Raw genomic sequence first — 22,768 nt, 5'->3', positions numbered from 1 at the left:
CATTAAGTATTCCAAAATTGGGCTTGAGGACTGTTTGACTTTCATCCTAGAAATGTAATTTCAGCTCCAGTCTGGAATTTAAGGATAATAATGGGTCTGGGTAGCCAAAATGGCCAAACTCTTCTTGGAGCCTCAAAAATGAAGGAACAGATGAAGCCAGCATTGCTGAAGTGCAACTTCCAGTGCCAAAGTCTGCCCCACTCCTGCTTTGAACGAAAGGCTTTGGAAGGTGTGGGCTACATGCCCAAAACTCCCAAAATTCAAACCCTGAAGTGCAGAGACACATTGACTCCTATTTCTGCCAAAATACCTCAAGGTCTGCAGTGATCATGGAGGATCAGGGGCCTCAGGTCCAGGGACACCCCCCAAATGTCAGTCTGGCACTGTCTCTTGGTAGTCAGATTCCAACCAGTGTGTTCAGAAAAGCTCCCAGCAAGCCAGACTCACTGGGAAAAATATTCTAGTAAAAGCAGCTTTTTTTTTTCTTTGCTTTCTAGCACAGATCTAATATTTTCAAATCTGGGACTCTAAAATGAGGTTTCTAATGAAGCCGCCAAAATATTGTAAGTTTGTTGTTTTTTTTTTTTTTAATGTATTCTCCCTTCTGCTTTATTTTTATTATTACTGATAAGGTATGCAAAATAGAAGGAAATGGTGAAATATTTCAGGATAGCCTGATACATGCTTTCCCCCCATCCAAAACTTTTTTCATCTCTGAGATTTCCTTTGACCTGGGTTTGCAGATGGCCCATCCATCTGTCCCCAGGCCTCAGCTCTGCTCCAGGCACTGACAGCACAGTTGGAGGGGGAGTTTCACCTATTAAATCAACCAGAGCAGCTCCTGCAGCAATTTCATTTTTATTTGGCAGCCTCCAGGTTGTACCCAGAACTTGCTCTGCTTAGCAGATCTGGTGGTGCAATGGCACATGATTTATTAGGGGAACTTTTCCTGCTTTTCCACTCACAACTTTGTGCCAGGATTTCAGATTCTTGAACATGGGGGGTTTTGTCACAAGAGTGGCTTGAATTTTCTTTTTTCTTTTTTTTTTTTTTTTTTCTTCCAGCAGCAGGGAAGAGCAAGATATTATTTAAAGTCAAGGCTGGACAATGGATACGTTTCAGCTATCACTCATTACCAGCTGTGAAAGACAGAAAATCCACCTGCATGTTTGGCATTGATTTGTTGTCCTTGTTATGGTCTCACTGGAAAATCCTGGGATCTTTGATATACTCTGCTCCCAAGTGAGACATAATTCATGCAACTGCCATATTTTTGGCAGATTTAGGGAATGTGAGACACAGCACGAGTCAGCAATTTGCCTTGACTGCCAGTCATGTCACAAGGACGATCTTATGGGAGGATTGACACCTACAGGATCATGGATGCTTCTTTTGAGGTTTTCAGTTGCTCTCAATGTGTGATGGCAACGAAAGATATTTTGGCCATCAAATAAATCCTCCCACACACATCCTCCCTCTCCCCTTCCGCTCTGTGTCAGGCAATGTAATTTGCCCAATCATAAGAACACCAGGTGCTCACATAATTAATGGAATACATTATTATTATTATTATTATTATTATTATTATTATTATTATTATTATTACTACTATTATTATTATTATTATTATGCGATGATTTGGGGGCCTGCAAAAGGGTATAAAATGCTGTTGGAGATTGGACCCTCTGGACCAACTGATCTTCCAAGGGGGAAAGCAGCTTCTGGATGGGTCTTCACCCTGGCAAGGATACCTGCAGGACATCCAGTCCAAAGATGGAGAGTTTTTGGGTGGGTGAGTGAAAGCTCTCAGTTCTGGTCAAATACAGAGATAAATCCTAAAGTAGCTCCAGAGGTGCTTTGCCGTTGTGAATTCTGCAGGGCCAAAGACTGAAAATCTGTACATTTCCAGCTGAACTTGCTTACACTGTAATGCTTTAGTGATAGACCAAATCTCAGTGGAGTGAGCCACACTTAGATTTCTTTGGGCAGTTTAGAAAGCAAGGAGGTCTCATGGCTCAACAGGAGAAACTACGACCTGGTGACACTATAACCATTGCAATAGATGATGGAGCTATTCTTTAGATATTCACTGGCAACATTTATTGTATTATCTGTAAATCTAATCATAATCATCCACACCATCACTGTGTCCTACTTCTCGTCCTGGGCCAAGAATCTTCTTTTAACTACTCTGGTACCCAGTGGTGGCAGAATGGGAAAGGCCTGGAGGAACATCAACCTCAGCAAGTCCAACCAGGGGCTTGGGGCCATTCCAGCTCCTCAGGCAGGGTTTGAGAGGAGTGGGGACCACGACTTGACCTGTGCACCCCCGTGGGGACATTGCAGCCCTTTCTGCACCCTGCTGAGACTGGAAACACCTCTCTGCAGCCTTGCACAGGCTCAGCTTTGTCCCCACGCACGTGTCGGAGGCATAGCCGTGCAAAAGCAGCTCAGAGAGGGGAACAACACAGCCCACCACGAGTCAAGCCTCCCACAAAGGTCACTCGCTCCCACCCACACACAGAAGGGGTTTGAACAGTGCTGGGGATTAGCAGTCCCTACAAAATCCACCAGCCCCACTCTCCCAGCCACCTCCAACACCTTTGGCAGCCAACGCCGCCATCCTTTGGGCCAGAAGGTGTTTTACAAAACCCGAAATAGTCCTGCAGGCAAATGTTGCTGGACACAGCGAGCTGCTGGTTCCCATGTCACAGCTGGTGGAACCTTAGACTGGTAAAAAGTAATTTTATTTTCAAAAATAAAGGCGGCTGAGTTGAGTGTGTGTCATGACAATGTGTTTTGCTTCTGATTAATGCTTTTAAAAATTGTCTTCACAAGAAAAAACAAATGAGAAAAGCCATTTAGAGTAGTTCTCCTACCCTGTTTTTACTTTTTTTTTTCCAGTGGAAAGGAGTGCTGGGGAGAGCACAATAACTCAGAAAATCATAGAAATTTCCTTTGCGAATTTATAGTATTTCTCATCTAAAAATGTTGGTTTTATTTAATAACTAAGGGAGGGGAAATTTTTTCTTCAAGCTTCCAAAATGAGTTCTTTTTAAAGCGACCAAAAGTCAAAGCAGAGCGACCAGAACAAAGAAGTTTTAAGGCAACACAAAGTTTTCTCCATATCGCTCTTCATCAGAGAATGGAGGGATAGGACAAGGAATAATAGGTTTAAACTGAAGGAGGGGAAATTTAGGTCTGATATATGGAAGAAATTTTTCTCTGTGAGGGTGGGGAGGCCCTGACACAGGGTGCCCAGAGAAGCTGAGCTGCCCCTGGAAACCTGGAAGTGTCCAAGGCCAGGCTGAACAAGGCAAGGAGCAACCTGGGATAGTGGAAGGTGTCCCTGCCCATGTCAGGGTGTGGAATTGGATGGTCTTTAAGGTCCCTTTCCACCCAAACCATTCTGGGATTTTATGATCCTATATGCATAAAAACGTGTAGCAAAAAACAGCTTCAGAAACAAAATGATGGAATTCTTGGGGTGGTTCTGTGCAGGTCCAGGAGCTGGACTCAATGATGTGCCCCTTACAGCTCAGGATATTCTACAATTTTATGAGTCCAGCTTAGCTGCTGCTAGGTCCTGAGTAAAGAATGTTCCAGAAGAGCCAAGCTGAAGAAGCCAATTGACACCAGGACAACGAGCTCTGTGGTGCAGCCAGCCCTGAATTTGTGGGACAGACATGCAGGTCACAGGAACATTGAATACATGAGCAGAACCTCTAAAACTGGGGTTCAAGCTGGGTGCCCACATTGGGGAATGATGGAATGCAATTTTATCAGCCTTCACAGGGGTAGTTGAGGTGGCATTTTGGCTACAGAGAGGTAGGTGCAGGTTGAAGGGTTTCTGCAGGAATGAGTCAAAGGGAGCTCTCCAAAGATCGTAGAATCAGAGAATATCCCAAGTTGGAAGGAACCTACAAGGATCATCAATCCAGCTCCTGGCCTTGCCCAAGACATCCCAACAGTCCCACCCTCTGCATCCCTGAGAGCATTGTCCAAACACTCTTGGAGCTCTGGCAGCCTTGGGGCTCTGGCCATTCCCTGGGAAGCCTGTTCAGTGCCTGACCACCCTCTGGGGGAAGAACTTTCCTTAATATCCAACCTAAACCTCCCTGGAGTCAATTTCACACGCTTGCCTTGGGTTCTGTCATTTCAAACCTTTGACCATCTCATTTTCACAATGAGCAGCCCTGCACCACCTACTGCCATTGGCTGCTTTCCTCTACCAGGGCAAAAGAGATCTAAAGTAATTTCTGGTGAGAATCCAGCACCTTCTGCAAGAGGGATGTGGAGGACACTGACAGGCAGCCTTGGGAGTGCATAGGCGGGTATAGGAAAGGAAACAAGACCAAATTGAGCAGAAAAGCAGAAGTCTTGGCTCACCATTTGCCTCAACCCCATGAAACTGCCATGGAAAAAAGAGGTTAATACCCAAGTAAACCAATAGAGTTTCACTCTGAGGGCAGCTCCAAAAGAAAAAACCCCTAAGCCTACTGAAATCACAAAATGAGCCCCCTTTCCATCCAGATTCTGTGGTGGGTGCAACAAAGTGTTTTAACAGTTCAGCAAGTTCGGATATTTTAATTCATTTTAAAACTTACGAATGTCTATTTTTTTAAGAACACATTTTTAAAAGGAAATGGGTTCAAAAACCCTAAAAAAATTACTTTGAAAATGCAGATCTAGCCTATCATGAAAGGTTTTAAATGCTAGCTTTCTCTTTGCAAGTCCTCCCCTCTCCTGAAAGAATTGCTGAAATCAATTCACTTCAGATGCAATAATTTAAGTATTCCAGATTTGCATTTTTGCATCAACAAGGAGCGAGAAAGTTCAGTAAAAAAAATTTCCTCCAGTTCTCAGAGCATCACAGTTGCATTCAATTCCCTTTCCCCTCAATAATATAACTCTTCAGAACATTTCCTGACCTGGCACCCTCGGACTGCTTTGCAAGACACAAAATTGAAGAATTACTGAAGATCTTGATGGATCAGCTCCTTAAATAAGAAGAAAGATTTGCTACTGAAGCAGTTTTTGCTGTGATCATTTTCTACTTCTGCTGGGTTTCTGTCAAGTCATATTTTGAAATAATTTGCAGCTTCATTGCTAAGAGGAGGTAAGAAGACAGCTCTGAACCAACGTGCTGTGCTATAAAGAGCACTGAAACCATGAGCAAGGTCTTTCTCAGAGGCAGAAGGTGGAGGCTACAGCCATCCTCTGTGATGTGGTGGCCAAAATCTGGCTGTCCCATCCCTGGAAGTGTTCAAGGCCAGGGTGGATGAGTCTTGGAGCAGCCTGGTCTAGTGGAAGGTCAACCTGCCCATGGCTTTAAGGTCCCTTCCAATCCAAACCAAATCATTCTGTGATTCCATGATTCCAGCACTGCAGGAAGTCCCCGTGAAGAGCTGGAGAACCCAGAGGAAGAAGCATCCTGGTTCTTGCTGGGGAGTGAAGCAAATGTTGGGTTTCCCTGTTGCATCCTCGCCAGAGAACTGGGAATATCCTACTGACAGTGTTCAGACCCTGTTCCAGTCCTGATCTTTGATGGATACCAGGTTTTATTTGTGAAATGAGGACTCTGTCAAACAGTCTCATCTGTGTCAAAGGTCCTTGAAGGGAAGGTGAAAAACCCCCAGGAGCAGTTGGTCTCTCCCACTGTGGTGAGGTGCTGATGTTGAGGCTGATCCATCCTAAAAAACCCCAATGCAGCTGTAGCTGCCTCCTTCTCTTGGCCCCATCCTCCTCCTTCCCCATTCCAGTGCATCCCATCTCCCTGGCTTGGACTCTGTCCAGGTCCCAGTCTTGAGCACAGCCAGTGTGGCCAAACTGCCTTGGAAATATCTGTTCCCTGGCAGCCCAGGGCAGACGAACAAATCCAGGAGCTTTGTGCTCCTGTGATTTATCCCAAAGTGAGGGGTGCACATTTCAGGAAAGAGACTGAAGCCCACTGGCTTATTTTAGGGTCTTCTGCTACAATCCAAGCCAGCTTTCCATTTCTATTACAATTTATATCTGCCCTAAATCTACAATTTTTCTTAGGCCATGATTTGCAGGTGAACCAGGCCCAAGCAAGCGAAACAAGCAGAAAATCCATCTGTTCCAGGCCTTTCTGAAGAGCTGAGACAATCTCTGGGAGAAGGCTGTGTGAGGCTGGGGGGGTGTGGGAGCGCACAGATTTCCAGAACCTTGAGTTTAAGCAGACACAGAAAGTCCTTTGACAGGGAATTAAAAAAAAATAAAGAGAAGAAGATAATAAAAGCTTCTTGCTCATTCCAGAAGAATAAAACAGCCTCCTGTTGCCAGAGTGGTCATTCCCTAATCAAAACATCTGTCTGGAGGAAAAATGGCTGCTTACATTGAGCTTTGCATCCCGCTGGAAGCCGACGGATGCTCGGCTGGGCTGCAGGAGGCTGCGGGCCAGGAAACAGAGCCAGGGCTCAGGGTCTTGGAGAGGGGAAAAGCAGGAGGGCAGACTGCTTATCCCACCTCCCTTCATGCTTCCTTCATGAGCTCAGCCCAGGCAGCAAGGTGGGATGTCTGCTGGGAACGTCTCTGCAGGACTCAGGGGCAGTGGGATGCACTGGAGTGGGCAAGGAGGAGGATGGGTCCAGGAGAATGAGGCACATCCCTCTGGGTACCTGCAGCCACTCTGGGGTTCTTCAGGAGGGACAGGTTTTATGACAAAGCTGCGCTGCCCAACAGCACTTCCTGCAGAGCCCGGAATTTCAATCCAAATTTCATCTCAAACTTCTCTCTGCCCAATGTTGGTGTGGGGCAAATTGTGGATGGGGCCTGGGTGAGCAGGGGCACAGCAGGGAGAAATCCCCTCTGTAGACCACCCCTATCTGACATCCAAACGCTCTGGAAGTGGGCACAGGCCATGGTCCCTCGGCCGGAATACCTGATGCTCCATTCCACAGCACTTGAAGGACATATCACAGGAATCTGTAGGCATGTGGGGAGGTCCTGGCCCTCCCAGCCCTGATAACATGAGGAGATGGATGGGCTCCACACCTTTATATGGGGCCACCCAAACTTCTGCCCTGGTGAAGGCCCTTCCTGGAGGCCCTGCAATCCAGAGGATGACTTTTCCTAGGAAGGGACAGCATTTTATAGGACCAAGAGGAGAAATGAACCTGGTGGCAGGCTGGTGCTCAGAAATTCAGTTCCTTGGATCGAGTCTCAGAGGGAATGATGCTCCCTCCCACTACACTCAGCAGAGGCAAAGGGCTGTAGGGAAAGATGTACATCTCCAAATCCCCACCTGAACGCCTCCAGCTGTGTGTCAGGAATAGCAATGGGATGTCAGGAATAGTAATGGGATGTCAGGAATAGCAATGGGATGCCAGAGCACTTCCCTACTCATCACAGCTGTGTCCAACTCCTGTCAGCCTTCCCCACACACAAAACCTCTCTTCCCCTCCAGGCCCTGGGAGAATGGGGGGGATGGGAATGCCAGGCTGTGCACACCTGGCACTTCTTTGTCCTCCCCTCCTTTTGCAGCAGACCGAGGGAACAACATCCCCGCAAACCATCCCTCGGTGCCGGATCCAGCAGGAGCTGGGAGGTGCCTCCATCGTCTCCTTAACCCACAGATTGTGGGGAGGAGAGGAAATAGGACAAGGAGGAACAGGAGGGTGGATGAAGACAGAGAAAAACCTGCTGTGCCTCTCCCCACCCTCAGGGGAACGTGGATGGAGGTGGGATGTTCCCGACTTGCCTGCTTCCCACGCTGCTGCTCCGGGGGACACGATCCGAGGACGCACGAGCCGCTGGTCGGACCCATGACAGATGCTCCATGGGGCTGAAGGCCCTTCCCAAATTTTTCTTTCAGAGGCCTCTGGATTCCACCTCATCCACACCATCCATGAGACCAACAGCTTTACACCCCTGGACCGCAGGAGCAGCCTGGTTTTGCAAATGCTTTTAATGGGATTTCTTTTTTTAATCAGGTCTTTGTGTCAGAACTGACTCTTTTCTCCCCCCCCTAAGGATTTCTTGCTCTATTTTGATTATAAAAATTATCACCTGGGAGGGGGTGGGAGTTGCACTTCCCAGACAACCTGGCCAATGAAAATAATAATGAAGAAGGAGAGAAACACAAAGAGAATCCAGACACAAACCCTAGCAAATGCCACAGGCTATTAACAGCTGTCATTAAAAGCAGTGAAAATGACTGTGAATGGATGTGCTTCCACTATTCAAACCACCAAATTTTAGGAAGCAACCCAACAAACTGGCTTTGCAATGATCTTTCCTTTCTGTGGCTAAAAAAAGACCTTTTACTGATGAAACACATCTTGTTCCAGCCAGCTCCATCCCTCTATGAACCTACTCGACCATAGCAGCGTGGTCTAACGAATTAAGACCTGGTCAGGGACTTGTGGGTGGCTCTGAGGAAGTGACTTTCTCACTTTGCCTCAGCATGTTCAATTGAGAGACTGAAACTCTGTCCTGGGAGATAAATGTTGTATAAGAAGCAGGATTTGTTTCTGTAGAGGCTTCCCGTAGCGGATGTGTAATGAGCTGGCTCCTCTGCAGTGTTGTCAGTGTATTTTTTTAAGCTGTTGCAAACACATGGCCCCCAAAAACCACCATGTACACCTCTGTGGGTAATTGCATGGCGTCATCTTTGCGTTGTAAGTGACAGCAGGAGGGAAAAGGACGCTTAGTCTCAGCCAGCTCGAGGCTGGGATGACCTCACATCGTTTACACTTCAGCTGCCCCCACTGAGCAGGACAAACACGAGCCAACCTCTGCTGGGAGTGATGCACAAGCTAAAGGTCACCCCACACTGGTGATGTTGTTTACAGGAGGAAAAGCTTCACGGGGCAGATCTGAGCTGAGGTCATGGCAGAAGACCTTTACCAGCCACAGGACACAAGAACAACAAGAGGGTGGCTGAGGACACGATGATGTGTGAGGTGGGGACAGCTGCTCCAGGGTGCACGTGGCTGGTGCCCCCTCTAGAAACATGGGATGGGAAGCAGCCTTGGCTCTGCAGCTGTGCTCCTGACAAACGAAGACATCCCCATGGAAGGCTGCAAGGCTGTCTGGGCCATACACAGGGGCCTGCAAGTTCTTGGGGGTCACACTGAGTCCATCACCCTGGAGGGTCAGCACAGAATCTCAGAATCTCTAAATCCTGGAATCCCAGAATCTTAGAATAGTTTGGGTTTGGAAAGGGCCTCTGGAGGTCAGCCAGTCAAACCCTCTTGCTAAGGCAGGATCACCTGTAACACACGACACAGGAACATGACCAAGTGGGTTTGGAATGTCTCCAAAGAAGAAACTCCACGCCCTCCCTGGCCAGCTGCTTCAGCTGTTTCTGAAACCCTCAACATAAAGAATTGCTTCATCATGGTTGAGGTGGAACTTGTGGTTTATTTTATGTCCATTTCTGCTCATCCTGTGGCTGGGCACCACTGAAAAGAGCCTGGCACCATCCTCTGACACCCTCCAAGCCTGGGTGACAATGAAGACAACCAGGACAGACACCCAACCCAGCAGGCCTCAGCCAGGTGTGCCTGCTCTTAGAGACACAGAAATGAGGAAGCCCTTGCAGATTTGCCAGACTTCCCCCTTGCCAATTCCCGTTTTCCCTTCCCAGTTCTCCTCCAGCTAAGGGCAGGGGATGGAGGTGGAGCTCCTCAGGTTTGGGGCTGGGGAAGAAGAGGGCAGTGTCAGGTTAGGTGGAGGGCTTTGAGCTTTAGGACAGGGCCTCGCCATTTGGTGGGCGACCTCTCTTTGCTAAATGAGCTTCACTTCCTATCCCTATGAAAAGGGAAGTTGCTCTTTTAGAAAGCTGCTGTCATCCACCGCTGAGGTGGGAAGGAGGAGCTACCACGAGGTGCAGCAAGGGCTGAGCGCTGCTGCAGTGTCTGCCAAGTCATCCTGGGAACGGGGCGACAGCGTGGCAGCTCCAGAGAGAAACCTGCTTCTGCTCTGACACACAATCCCACTGCTGGCAGCGGGGAAACCCAGCAGCTGCAGTGGGATCTACACTGCACTCTCCCAGTGATGGCCGCAGTTCAAGCAGCTCAAAAGCAAGAATTAAAAATAAAAAGGGTTCGGTGCGCTGTGGTTGGCCTGCTGCATCCCAGGGAGGTCTTTCTGGTATCTTGTGGTATCCTGTGTGTCACCTGGAGCACATCCCTTCATCCTTGGGCCTACACTGTTTCCTCCAGCCTGGGAATCTCATGGCTACGAGATGGAGCTTCTGCAAGCCCGGAAAATTTGCTTCCTCAGCCCAGGGATGTCCTCTGAAAGCAGCTGGAGGGGGAACCCTGAGAAAGTTTGTGAAAAAAGGCACTAAAAAGGGAAAAAGTCTCTCATTTGCAGCTCCCAGTCACTCCAGATGGGCTCCATCTGTCCCTGTTCCCCCAACCTGAAAGCACAGGCTGTGATCTCACCCAGCCAAGCAGGGTCTTTCTGGTGGTGGCTTCCACCCTGTTTTCATACGTCAGCCCCCAGATGTTCTCCAGTGCCTTTGCAGGCCCTGACACGAGTGTGAAATCATGGAATTATAGAATCACAAAATAGTTTGGGTTGGAAGGGACCTTAAAGATCCTTCAGGGCCACACCTTCCCATGGGCAGGGACACCTTCCACTATCCCAGGCTGATCCAAGCCCCATCCAACCTGGCCTTGGACACTTCCAGGGATTCAGGTGCAGCCACAGCTTCTCTGGGCACCCTGTGCCAGGGCCTGCCCACCCTCACAGGGAAGAATTTCTCTCTAATATCCAATCTAAACCTACTCTCTGTCAGTTTGAAACCATTCCTGGGAAAGCCTCCCAGCAGATGACCCCACAGCCCACCAGGACAACCCCACAGCCAGACTTTGCAATGGTGGCCCCTGCACGGCCTCCTTGTGCAGCAGTGCCCATCCCATGACATTTTATTCATTTCACACTGACACAAAGGCATTCCTGTTGGGATTTCTGCTGCAGAAACAACTCCAGCTTTGAACTGAGCCCACCGAGAGGATGAAGGTACCTCTGCTTTCCCAGCTGGCCCCCAGGACTGCTTCCCTCTCCTGCCGCTGCAAAAGCTGGGCAGCTCATTTCCTCTAGACTTTGTTTTCACAGGCTGGCCAAGCTTTTCTCTTCCCTTTTAGGAATGAGAAGTCTCTTTTACCATCAGAACCTCCCTGTTCCCACACCTCTAGCAGATGAACAGCTTATTTACAGTGTCCTGCTGCTCTTGGAAGACACTGATGTGTTATAACCAACCCACCAGACTCCATTTTGAGAGTTCATTTTCGGAGCTCTCTGAGGACTTTTTGAACACCAAGGCAGCATCTCAGCTACTAAAACAGGCAATATTGGGCTTCCTCTCTCTACCTCTTAAACATTTGGTGGCTGCATCCAAACCCCTGGTGATCCCCATTCTACAGGAGCTGTGGTGGCTCCTGGATTATATTTATCTACGTATGTTTATCATGTTTATTTAAAGTCTACCCTGATTTCACCGGCCCTCCTGCTGGATCTCTGCTTTGCAAGAGACAGGCTATCCCTTTTTCCCTGATTTGAAGGAAAACAGGATTTTTCCCTGATCCCATCCCTGTGTTTGGGATGACACTCAGATCACCCTAAGTGCAGGGTGAAAATCGGCTCCCTTTTGTTTCACTACCATTATTTATTATTAAATCCTTTTGGTTTTGCAGGGATATCTCCGGAGACTGGGATAAAAATGCAGGTTATGCTTGATGGCAGTTGGGGGATATTCTGCTAGTAATTGCCACAAAGAGATTTTGTCTGGATCCCGTGAGGAAAAGCCTTTTTGGAAAGAGAAAGTGACTCCTACCCAAGCCAGTCCTCCCTGCCAAGCTTGTCCTACACTCAAAATATGACTATTCCTGACTACTTGCAGCAGCCAAGACCTTGTCTCAATATTATTTCCTTTCTGATGCTCGTAAAGAAAGAAGAAACCCATTGCTTTTTAATCCCTTACCCAAAATGAGATGATTAACTCAATTTTCAGAATTAAAATAATATCGAAACATCCTTATGGTGCTCGAAGGAGACAGAAATGTATCAGAACAAAGCCAAACCTCACAACCAGGTTTGTTACAGAAAGTCATTATTTATGGCATTGAATTGATAGGGCTGATCTACTCTCAGGTTACCTTACATTTGATCTGGCCTGAATTTATTGCCTCAGAGCTGGAAGAAATCTTATTTCCTAAAGTTTCTTGCTTTGCCAGTGTCCATCCTCTGCCTGGCACCAGCAGTACTGCACTAAAACAACCAGGATTTCTTCTCACCTGGTTAGGACCAGTCTTGTACAGAGCCCCACATTCACAATTCCCTTCCACTCACAGTTATTATTCCTTGGCAGACCACTGAGTGACTTTTAGAAAGCTTTTTCCAACTTTTTCACCACAATTTTCAGGGGAAAAAAAAGCATTCCATGGGAAATCACCACCTTTCAAAAGGTTCTGTCACACAAACACCATGAATATTGGCACCTCTCACTGGAAAAAAAGAGTAATAATCGTGCAAGTCTGCTGCATTAATGTCTCAAGCAGCTGTGCTCTTCTTCCTCTGCTTCTAAAATGGTCAAGGCCAAATATGCAAGAGACAGCCAGGAAAAAACATCAAGATAAAAGTAAATTTAAAGATTTTCTATCAATTTCTCTGCCTGCTTAGATTGGCATCACTTCTCCCTCTTTCCATCATGCATTACAGGTGACGCCTTGATTTTTCCACAGGTCGAATTTAACTTCTATTCAAAGCCCACTTCTCAATCATCATCCTCCCACAGACACATTTTGAGAGGTTCTGCCCCAAATTTCATGGTCCCAAGTTGTTCACATAACCCTGGATGCCACCAAGGCTCAGGTGTTGGGCAAGGAGCTGTCTGGGCTGAAAGAAGTCCAGCACTTCCTCTGCACCAGGCATTTTGTTACAGTTTTTCTTTCCCACCCCAGGTTTCATGGATAAGAGAGACCTTCCATAATTGAGGAAACACCATCCTGTAGTAAATTGTGACCATGGGGACCTGGGCATGGGGCCAAGCACCTCTTTTGCCTCTTGGCTGTGAGGTCCCTTTATCAAGTGACAAAGAGTTTTTCACCCAACCTTCACTCACCAAAATCATTCCTGATTCTGCCATCACCAAGGCACACCAGACATCCTGGACACTGAGTAATTTTTTTATTCTTCTCTGCTTGTTAAGTAGCAAAGAATTCATTTGTGAGCCATGTGTTTATTATTTCTGCTGCGTCTCCTACGTGCCTGACACACAGGACCCCAGGGGTGCTGCTTGCTGCTTTTTGATCAGTAACACATTCCACGGCTTCCAGAGGAGCAGAAATTGCCAGTGAGATTGGGTCAAATTTGGAAAACTATTTTATAAAAGTATGTAAGTAAATAAATAAAGAGGGAGAAATGGAGGGGGGTGATTTTGAAAAGTACATTTCAGTTCAGTTCCACAGGGTGGCAGAAATGTAGGACTGGCACCACGAAGGTCATTAATCTCAGAGACTCCCCTAACGTGTGCTTCAAAGCTTTCAGTGATGGAAATTCCCACTGCTTCCTATCAGTCTTTCCCAGCCCTCCAATTCCCATAGCCTTAAAATGGCATCCTAACAACCACCACTAATTTCCTTCACTGAAAGACTCATGACTCTCTGTCCTACCCATGGCAGATGCCCCATCCCTGGACGTGTCCAAGGATATGGCTTGGAAAACTCTGGGATGGTAGAAAGTGTCCCTGCCCATGACAGGGAGTTGGAATGAGCTGACCCTTAAGGTTCCTTTCCAACACAAACCATTCCATGATTCCATGGTGGACGGCAAGTTTATTCCCTCCCTCTTTGCTGTGTCTCCAGCAAATGAAGCAACACCATTTCTTGCAGTAATTCCAAACGGCTCACACTTCCCACACCTTTGCTCAACAGTGTCCCTCTGCTTCATGCATTTATCACTGGGTTTGGAAATTTGAATAGGCAAGGCCACAACGTTTTTGAAATTAAAACTGACCAGCATTAACAAAGACAAAATTGCTCTGTAAAACCACAGGAACATTGTTCTCCTGCTCAGTTGCAACTTCTTAGAAAAAATTATAATTGAAACCCACTTTTTTTACTTTAACACAAGGATCTCTGGTGGTTTGAGCCTGGTTTTTGGTGGTGGGGGAGATATTTTTGGCTGGATATTGTGATGGATTTAAACCATCAGCCTGGTATGGAAAACAGGCTGATCTGTGAGAAGCAAACGTCTTATCCAGCATGAAATATTGGAATTCTGGTTTACATTCCTATTTATGTTTAAGCAAGAACCATGACCCTCCACAACCTGTTTTGTCCAGTGATGTCCATTGGTGAAACTGCTCCTTCCACAAACAGCACCAGGACCCTGGGGCTGTAATTCATTGCCAAGACCTCTGCAAGGGAGAATTTCGTCCTTTTTTTTTACCCCCCCAGCTACTTCTAATCTTGCAATGTGGAGTCAGTCTAATGAAAAAAGCTGACTTGCACCACATGGAATTAATACATGGATGGAAACTTTGGGGCTGGCGAGGATTCCACCAGGATTTAGCCCCAGGTGTCCTGAAAGATATTTTCCCTGTGATAGAAACCCTGCAGGAAATGATTGGCTACAAGGGAACTCACCCACATGGAGGCAATGCTTGGTTGCCTCCAGAGGCTCATGAACCATGGAGGAGCAGTGAGGAAACTCCTTTTTTAACACAGATGGAATGGAAAGAACGAAGGGAAGGAAGAATAGCAAATAATGATGAAGTAACAGCATGCCCAGGAGCTCCTATTCTGCTCAGCACATCCCTGTGATCCCTGTGAAATCCACCCATGTGAATCCTCCCTTTCCACACCTGCTTTAGATGACAAAAAGCCTGGGCTGTTTCTGAAAAAAGCCTCAAGGTCATTTTTGGATGTTGATATGCCCATCAAGGTGCCACAGAGAATTAAAGGTTGAAATATGGGTCAGGAAGAAAGCTACAAAGCAGAAATAAAGGAGCTGATAGCCGTGTTTGAAAGGGACACACAGCCCAAATTATGAGGGAATGTGATGCCCATCCTAGGATGCTGTGGGTTTCATTAAGAGGAGCTGGAATACACCATCTCAGTTGAAAGCCCAGGGTATAACAACATCCCAGAACACTCCATGCTGATTAAATCGAACATGGGAATTTGTTGGAAGAGAAGATAAAGAATAATCAGCAGCACTTTTGCAAAATTTTCACGTAAATATGCCTTGGGTGTTTCCTCCTCCACCAGAAAATTCAGGTTTTGACTTTGTAATCCTCACGGGGCAATAATAGCCCTGTACTGGCAGAACAAAACAAGATTGGGCCAGAAGGGTTTTTTCACTGACTTTTGGGTACCAATACAATGAAACGGCTGCAGGAGGTCTGGGAGAAGAAAGCAGAATATGAACAAGAAACCACAAGCTCTGCAGCCCTCAAATCTTCTGATAAAAAAATGACTTAAACCTTGACAGAATGACTGACCAAGCATATTAATGAGGGTGCCTGGGCTGCCCTGCAGCTGTCCTTTTTTTTATTCCTCATTTCCATCTGCCTTCTCCATCTCCAGCACGTACCTGAGCTGGGACCATGTGTGTGTGCTCTGCATGCAGCAGGAACCCTCACTGCTGGCAGTGTCCTGGTTTTGTACTGTTAAAGATTCATAATCAATTAAATATCAGAGCAGCCCATCATGAGAGGCAAGAAATAGCCCCAAATCATGAGTGGAGTAACTAAAGCACTTTGAAGAGCGTTCAATGGGGCTTCATTGGCCACAAAGCCCTGAGAAAACACTGTAGTGTAACCTCCTCTCTGAGGAGGTCTGAGATGCAAATACCCCACAACACAGCAAGTGCTATTCCTTCCCAAAAGTGCCACAGCAAGCACAGATATCCTGAAATATCCATGCTCCAACTTAGAGCTCTGCAATTTTGAGCCTGACGTAAATATTAATCAGGAATGAAGGTTATAGGCTTAGTGCAGATCCTGGGAAGTGACCAGAGTAGAAGCAGCAAGTCCACTCTTCCTACAGATCCCCTGGAGACTTCCAGCTTTGCCAGAAGCTTTGTCTACAACCAGCATTAACTTTGCAGCGGTTTTACCAGCTTCAGTGGAGGAGCTGGTGAAAACAAAATATTGCATCTAGTGAGACCATTTAAACCATCTGTGGTGTGGAAGAAAGCAAAAACTCTCAAAAATCCCAAATGTGCATCTCCACAAATGGGGAATTAAAGATTCAACCCTTCCCTGCACTGTCTGCAGCACCCAAAGGTTGCTGTGTTGGAAGCTGAGTACCCAAACTTCCACCTCCTCTCAACTCCAGAACAGGGTCCCTGATTTCACCTTCTCCTGTCACTCTCATTTCCAAGAAATTCAGTTGGATGAAACTCATTCACTCCTGGCCATCATCTATTTTCACTATTTTTAAGAGAAAGAAGGTTGGCCTGTGCCTGAGAGAGAACCCATTGGGTGAACATCTGACTTGGAGCATCAGTCCCACCTGAGACCGTTCCCAGTTCCAGCAGCGGGAAGCTGCCAGAAGGAAAGACAGACACACCCCCTGTCCTGGTCCAGAGCAGCAGTTTGGCTCATTGGACATCCCACCCTAAAGGCTTTAATAATCACTGGTCCACAGATGGGCCAAATCTTTAAATACCATAAGGGAATATGGCCAGTGGAGCACCAGACAACAAACAGGCAGCAGGAAGGAAGGAAAACTGCTGGAAAATCGTTTGCACTTACCTTGAGAGTCCTGTGTTCAGATTAAATCATATCCCACTCAATCTTAGCTGTCCACCAGAGCTGAAGAACCCCTTCCAGATCATCAGTGTGGGACCATCAGCTCCTTCTGATGAGTTTCAATCCTTGGAGCATGCAGAAAGAGAAAACCCTAATTCTTCTTGTCGTTGTGTGTTGAGTTGCTGTTGGTGGTTTCCTGTTGCCAACAGCTGAATGACAAATGGAGCTGGTTTGTTACACTTAGAGCAGTGCAGGGCTGGCTGTATGACCACACTTCTCACACCCTACTAATATTAGAACGGGGTCTACCTCTAGAAGAACCCACAAAAGCTCTTTAGGCTGTATGAAGTCTGGTCCTGCTGCAAACAGGGCCCTGAACTGCTCTCATTCAGGCTGGGGTGAGGTGAAAGTCAACCCCTGGAGCCTCAGGGTATAAAGCTGGTCTGAAAATGGGAGGAGAAATATGGGTCTGGAGTTGTGTAAATTGGCCCATTCACAGCTCAGAGCAGTCTGAGCCAATGGAAGGGGTGGGGTTATTTATTGCGTGCACTTGACTTTCAGAGAGCTTATCACCAGTCAGGTTCGAGTCTGAGAAGTTTCTTTTTTTGTAATCAGCTGGGTTACGGGGCTGTAACCTCACTCACTTTCCATTTGAGGTTCTGGTTCTGCTTCAGATCTCACCTAAAGAGACAGGTCATGTTCTTCCTCCTTTCTTCAACGAGTACAAGACAGCTGATGCCATTTAGGGCACAGGGGGAAGAGCACAGAAGACAGCTGACAGCACATCCTGGTATCTCTTTATTGCTTGTGTGAGAGATTTTGTGAGATCTGCCTTCCCTCTGTTTTGTGCAATTAACTGTTTGTGGTTCCTGCACAAAGCTCTGCCTGTGCTGAGCACCCAGAGCACATCTGGAGCTGCTGTGGGTGAGGCCCAGCTCAAACCTCACCCAAACCTCTGGGGCATTTCAGTGCCTTCCATTCCCAAGGGCCTTTGGGCACCAGAGAATCACAGAATTGTTTGGGTGGGAAAATAAAAATCCACCAGTTCCACCATGGCATAGCCAAGGACAACTCCCACTATCCCAGGGTGTTCCAAGCCCTGTCCAACCTGGCCTTGGACACTTCCAGGGATCCAGGGGCAGCCACAGCTTCTCTGGGCAACCTGTGCCAGGGCCTCACCACCCTCACAGCCAGGATTTCCTTCCCTATCCCATCTATCCCTGCCCCCTGCAGTGGGAAATCATTCTCTGTGTCCTGTCCCTCCACGTCTTGTCCCAAGTCCCTTTCCAGCTCTCCCGGAGCCCCTTTAGGCTCTGGAAGGGGCTCTAAGCTCTCCCCAGAGCCTTCTCTTCTCCAGGGGAACACCCCCAGGAGTTTCTCTCAGCCTGGCTCCAGAGCAGAGGGGCTCCAGCCCTTGGAATATCTCAGTGGCCTCCTCTGGAATCACTCCAGAAGCTCCAGGTCCTTCCTGTTTTTACCATGCAATGCTGTGAAGCTCCATCATCCCCATTTCCACCCTCAGCCCGAGGGTTCCAGACCCACCAACTCATCTGAAGGCCAGGAGGGTGATGAGTGTCACCTCCTGATCCTGCTGGATTCTGGACAGAGCCCCTGCACGTTGAGACAAGGAAAAAAGAAAACCAGCCAGAGGTTCATCAAACAGGACAACAGGGATCCTGGCTGAGACGGGCTGAGCAATGGGATGTTTGTCAGCTTTTTTTTTGAGATGAGGGATGAAAATATTATTTAAGAGAAGGTTGGATCTTCACTCTTAGTCATGCAGATCAAAGGATCACCACTGGCTGAGATAACACCCTTCTTCTGATGGATTTCTGCAGGGGAAGTTGTCTGGAGGCAAATTCCAAAGTGTGGATCTCTCTGGAATAGTGGACATCGGGAGTGTTGCAAACATTTGATTTTATGGCTCATTCATCAGTCTGAACAAACAGCAAAGCGGAGGAATCTAACAAGCAAACACATTTCAAGTGCTGTTCACATTTTAAGGTCCCCAAAATACTTAGTTTGATTTAGAAATTGAAAAAAAATTCCAACAGCTGGGGTAAAAGAAAAAAAAATAGACAAAAATACAATTATTGGTCTTTGTTCATTTGTCCTGGGTTGAGGAGATTGTCCAGATTCTGTTTGTCAAGCCACCAATTGCTGAAGTAGAATTGTGATCCCTGGCCATCAGCTCTAAAATCCAGAGAATTCCACCCATTTGGAGTGGAAGTAAAACTGAAATCCCTTTTTTTTTTCAGCAAAGAAGAGAGGTGGAAAAACATATATCAGTCCTGAGATTTTTAAATGCTTTTTACTTTTATGGACTGCTGCAATGAGTTGGGTTAGTAGGTTTATCAAAGGAAAGCCATACAAATCAGTCAAAATCTTTGGAAAGGGTCTTGATTTTATTTGGAAATGATTTATAGTTCTTCAGGTATTGGGGAAATTTTTTGAATTGAGGGAGAAATAATTCAGTAATACACACACTTACAAAGTTAGTTATGGAATCACAAAGTGGATTTACTTTTACCTTTGAATAAAACCAAATGGGCTGAAAATTCCCACCATGATTTTGATAAGATTTCAGCTACAATCGTCCTCTGCTTTTTTCTTTGATATTTGACTCACCTGGGAGAAACCCATAGAGAAAATAAAGTAGATACCCCAAGGAAGGACCCTGACCTAGTGGAAGGTGTCCCTGCCCACGGCAAGGGACTGCAATTAAATTAAGGTCCCCTCCAACCCAAACCATTCAATGATTCTGTGAAGACTGAACCAGGCCAGTGCCAGGTCCCTCCAGTGATCCATGGAGTTGAGCAGCCAGGTGACCACAACTGACCTCTGCAGCCCCTGGGGACACCAGGGGACAGCATCACCTGGGGACCTGCTGCCCTCTGGAGGTGCCTCTGCCACGTTTCCAGGTTGATTTGCTCCCAGGTCATCCTCCAGCCATGCCAGAGGACTTTCCTGGTACAGTCCCTGTGGAGGCTGCTCCTGCCCAGGATGGGATGATGATGGTTGGGTGCATAACGGGCTCCCCTTCCCATCCTTGGAAGGCCAAGCCCCAGGGAACTGTAGGATCACAGAATGGTTTGGGTTGGAAGGGACCTTAAAGGCCATCCTGTTCCACCCTGTGCCATGGGCAGGGACACCTTCCACTATCCCAGGTCACTCCAAGCCCTTTCCAGCCTGGCCTTGGACACAGCCAAGGATCCAGGGGCAGCTACAGCTTCTATAGACAACCTCTGCCAGGGCCTCCCCACCCTCACAGGGAGGAATTTCTTCCTAATATCTCATGTAAAGACACTCTCTTCCAGTTTGAACCCTTCCCCCTTTGTCCCATCACTCCACGTTCTTGTCCCAGCTTCCCTATATGTTCCCTATATGTTCAGGAACTTTTCTTTACAGGGACTTTGCTTTAGGCAAAAAGCATTTATATGAGGACCAGCTGAGAAGAAACCATGGATGATTCTGTAAGATTCCAACATTGGTCCCACAGAATGGCCACACGACCCTGCCAGGAGATCCAGCTCCTCCATGCCTTGTCAGCAGGATAGCTGCAGGGACAAACCACCCAAATCCAGCAGAAAGGGCAAGAAGCAGAAGGTTCAAATCCAAACTGAGTTGAGCTGCTGCTGTTGTGATAAAGAAATGGTAATTTCTGCCCATTTTGGGTGGTGAGAGGCAGTTCAGAAGGTCCAGGTAAGACTTAGGGGGCTCTAAGGCACCTTAGAGAGTTTGTAGTGTTTAGATCAGCACAGGGGATCCCAAGGAAGTCCAGCTGCCTCATCCCTGGAAGTATCCCAGGCCAGGTTGGACAGGGCTTGGAGCAACCTGGGATGGTGGAAGGTGTCCCTGCCCATGGCAGGGGGTGGAATGAGAGGATCTTTAAGGTCCCTTCCTTCCCAAACCCTTCCATGATTCTACAAACTACCACTACAGCAAGCAATTTCCAGGTTGGGCTTTGCAAAACCTCATCCCAGCAAAACCTCAGGCTTGGATCCATGTGTTCCCAAGAATTCAGCAGTCTTCTGGGAAAGCTCCTGTGCCCAGGGATGCTGTGGGATCTGGCAGTCTTTGGAGCCCTGCAGGCAGCAGAAAGGATTCCTTGTGTCTGAGGAAGAGCAAAAAAAAATACTGAGCCATGGGTGTGGACAGTGCTGGTCGTTCACAGGTTTATTTTACCTGATCACACCTAATTTCAGGTGTCCATTGCAGGTGATTGGTGTTAGAGCATCACCAGTGGGAGCAGCACTCTTCTTCATCAGTTCTCCAGCAGTGTTTTTTGGATGAAGACAACTTATCCAAGATAAATCCAGGCCAAAAAACATTCAAACCCATGGACTGGCTTCAGAGGGATGTGGCTGCAGCCTTTCACTGCTATCTTATGGCAGCTCATTTGAAATCCATTACGCAACTGAATTAAAAATAAACATTTACAGAAGAGGGAGTGGGTGAGAGTGTGTGGTCTGTTCCTGCGAGGAGACAGACAGACAGACAGACATCCAGCCTTGGAAGCAACCCCTCTGCTGTAAACTCACCCTGCTAGACCTGGGCTCTGCCCCTGAGGCCAAGTGACCCTGTCTGGCCATGTCACTGTGATTCAACGCTCCTGGTTATCAAATCTGGGTGCCTGAATCCAATTTGTTTGTCAGGAAGGGGCCCCAGTCATGGTCATTCCCAAGCCGTGTCCTGGGATTGCTCATCCCACACCAAAACCAGGCTGTTTCACCCTGTGCCTCTCTGTTCCCTGGTTCTGCTTGGTTCATGGGCACAGAATCAGTTTTGATTTGGATGAGATGTTGCTGAAAATGTTGAACATCCACGTGCTTGATGGACCAGGCTCGGCTCTGTGGGATCTAGCAACAGGATAACAGGAATGGGCAGGAGCTGATGCCCAGGAAGTTCCACCTGGAATGAGGAAGAACTTTCCAGTGCAGTGACCGAGCACTGAACAGATTGTCCAGAGAGGGAGTGGAGTCTCCCTCACTGGGGATATTCCAGAATGATCTGGACACAACCCTGTGCCCTGTGCTCTGGGATGGGGAGGCTGGACTAGCTGACCCACTGTGATCCCTTCCAACCTGACAGCTCTTGGGATTCTGGGGTTCCTTTTGCTGCTAAAAGCTGCTGTAGGTCTTTGTCAGACACTTTTAACATGCAGCCAACAGCTCTTACATCTCCCTTGGTGCCTCTCCATCATCATCAGCCTTCAGGTGCTTCTCTGCAGCACAGTGAGAGCTCATCACCAGGCTGAGTTTGCATATGCAGATCTGAAATCTAACAAAAAATGGATGCTGGCAAAGCAAAAAAAAAAAAAAAAAAAAAAAAAAAAATTGCATTTTCATCAGAAATGTGGAAATGCTGCTGTTCATTCTGAATCTGCATTGCTGCATCCAGGGCACCCCCCTTCTCTGCACTCCAGACTTCCAAACCCTGTGCAGGCACAGCCTCTAATTTACTGTGGGGGTCTGGGGTACCCCTGGCATTCGAGGGGAGGTGGGAAATCCCACCTCCAGCCCTCCCATGCTGGAGCTCTGGAAGGGGCTGTAAATCTCCCCGTTGCCCTCGGGGGGGGGGCAGGGGGGATGGTTCAGGCAGGAGAAGGGAAGGGTGAAAAAAAAGGAATAAAAAGGCAGTGAAGGGGTTTTCCTCACAAAAGCTGGATGTGGGAGTGCGGGAAGGGGCCTGGGTGGTTGGGGGTCACTGCCCAAGGTTTAACCCTTCGCAGCACCAGCTTTGCAAACGCGGGCAGTGGCTCTGAGCCCCCAGATGGGTGGTGTGTGGGATGCTTTGGACAGGCTTTGAGGGGTTAACCCCCAACTTCTTTGAAGGAAGGAAACCCCCTCTGTCCCCTGCCTTTGATTCCGGACCCCACTCAGCCGGAGCCGGGCACTGCCTCTCTCAGTCCCTCCTCGGAAGCAGCTAAAATGGTTCCCAGCAGCTGTGGAAGCAACAGGAGCTTCCCCAGCACAAAATTCAGGCACAGGCTGATTCCTAAGCTGGTTTCTGCCCGGGGATGGATGGTACCAGCCA

At 47.6% G+C, this 22,768-nt stretch overlaps 1 protein-coding gene across 4 annotated transcripts in view; it reads right to left on the bottom strand.

The window, feature by feature from the left end:
* Positions 1-17,502, bottom strand: part of BLK (BLK proto-oncogene, Src family tyrosine kinase) — a 44,312-nt gene extending 26,810 nt beyond the window's left edge. Inside the window, exon 1 of one of the 4 annotated variants that reach the window (XM_064411584.1) lies at positions 16,736-17,502. Coding sequence is in view for 3 of the 4 variants with exons in the window: in XM_064411585.1 (XP_064267655.1) it covers positions 7,724-7,803 (80 nt within the window). In the remaining variant the exon portion in view is untranslated. Of the gene's footprint in view, positions 1-7,723; positions 8,886-10,415; positions 10,586-10,999; positions 11,258-16,735 lie in introns of those variants that run through there. The other 3 variants (XM_064411582.1, XM_064411583.1, XM_064411585.1) reach the window with 3 other exon arrangements.
* Between the last annotated feature and the right edge of the window lie 5,266 nt (positions 17,503-22,768).

The sequence above is a fragment of the Passer domesticus genome, chromosome 3 (assembly GCF_036417665.1).
Source record: "Passer domesticus isolate bPasDom1 chromosome 3, bPasDom1.hap1, whole genome shotgun sequence".
Lineage (NCBI taxonomy): Eukaryota > Metazoa > Chordata > Aves > Passeriformes > Passeridae > Passer > Passer domesticus.
Note: the sequence above shows the minus strand (reverse complement) of the source record. Positions and strands in the feature narration are given on the sequence as shown.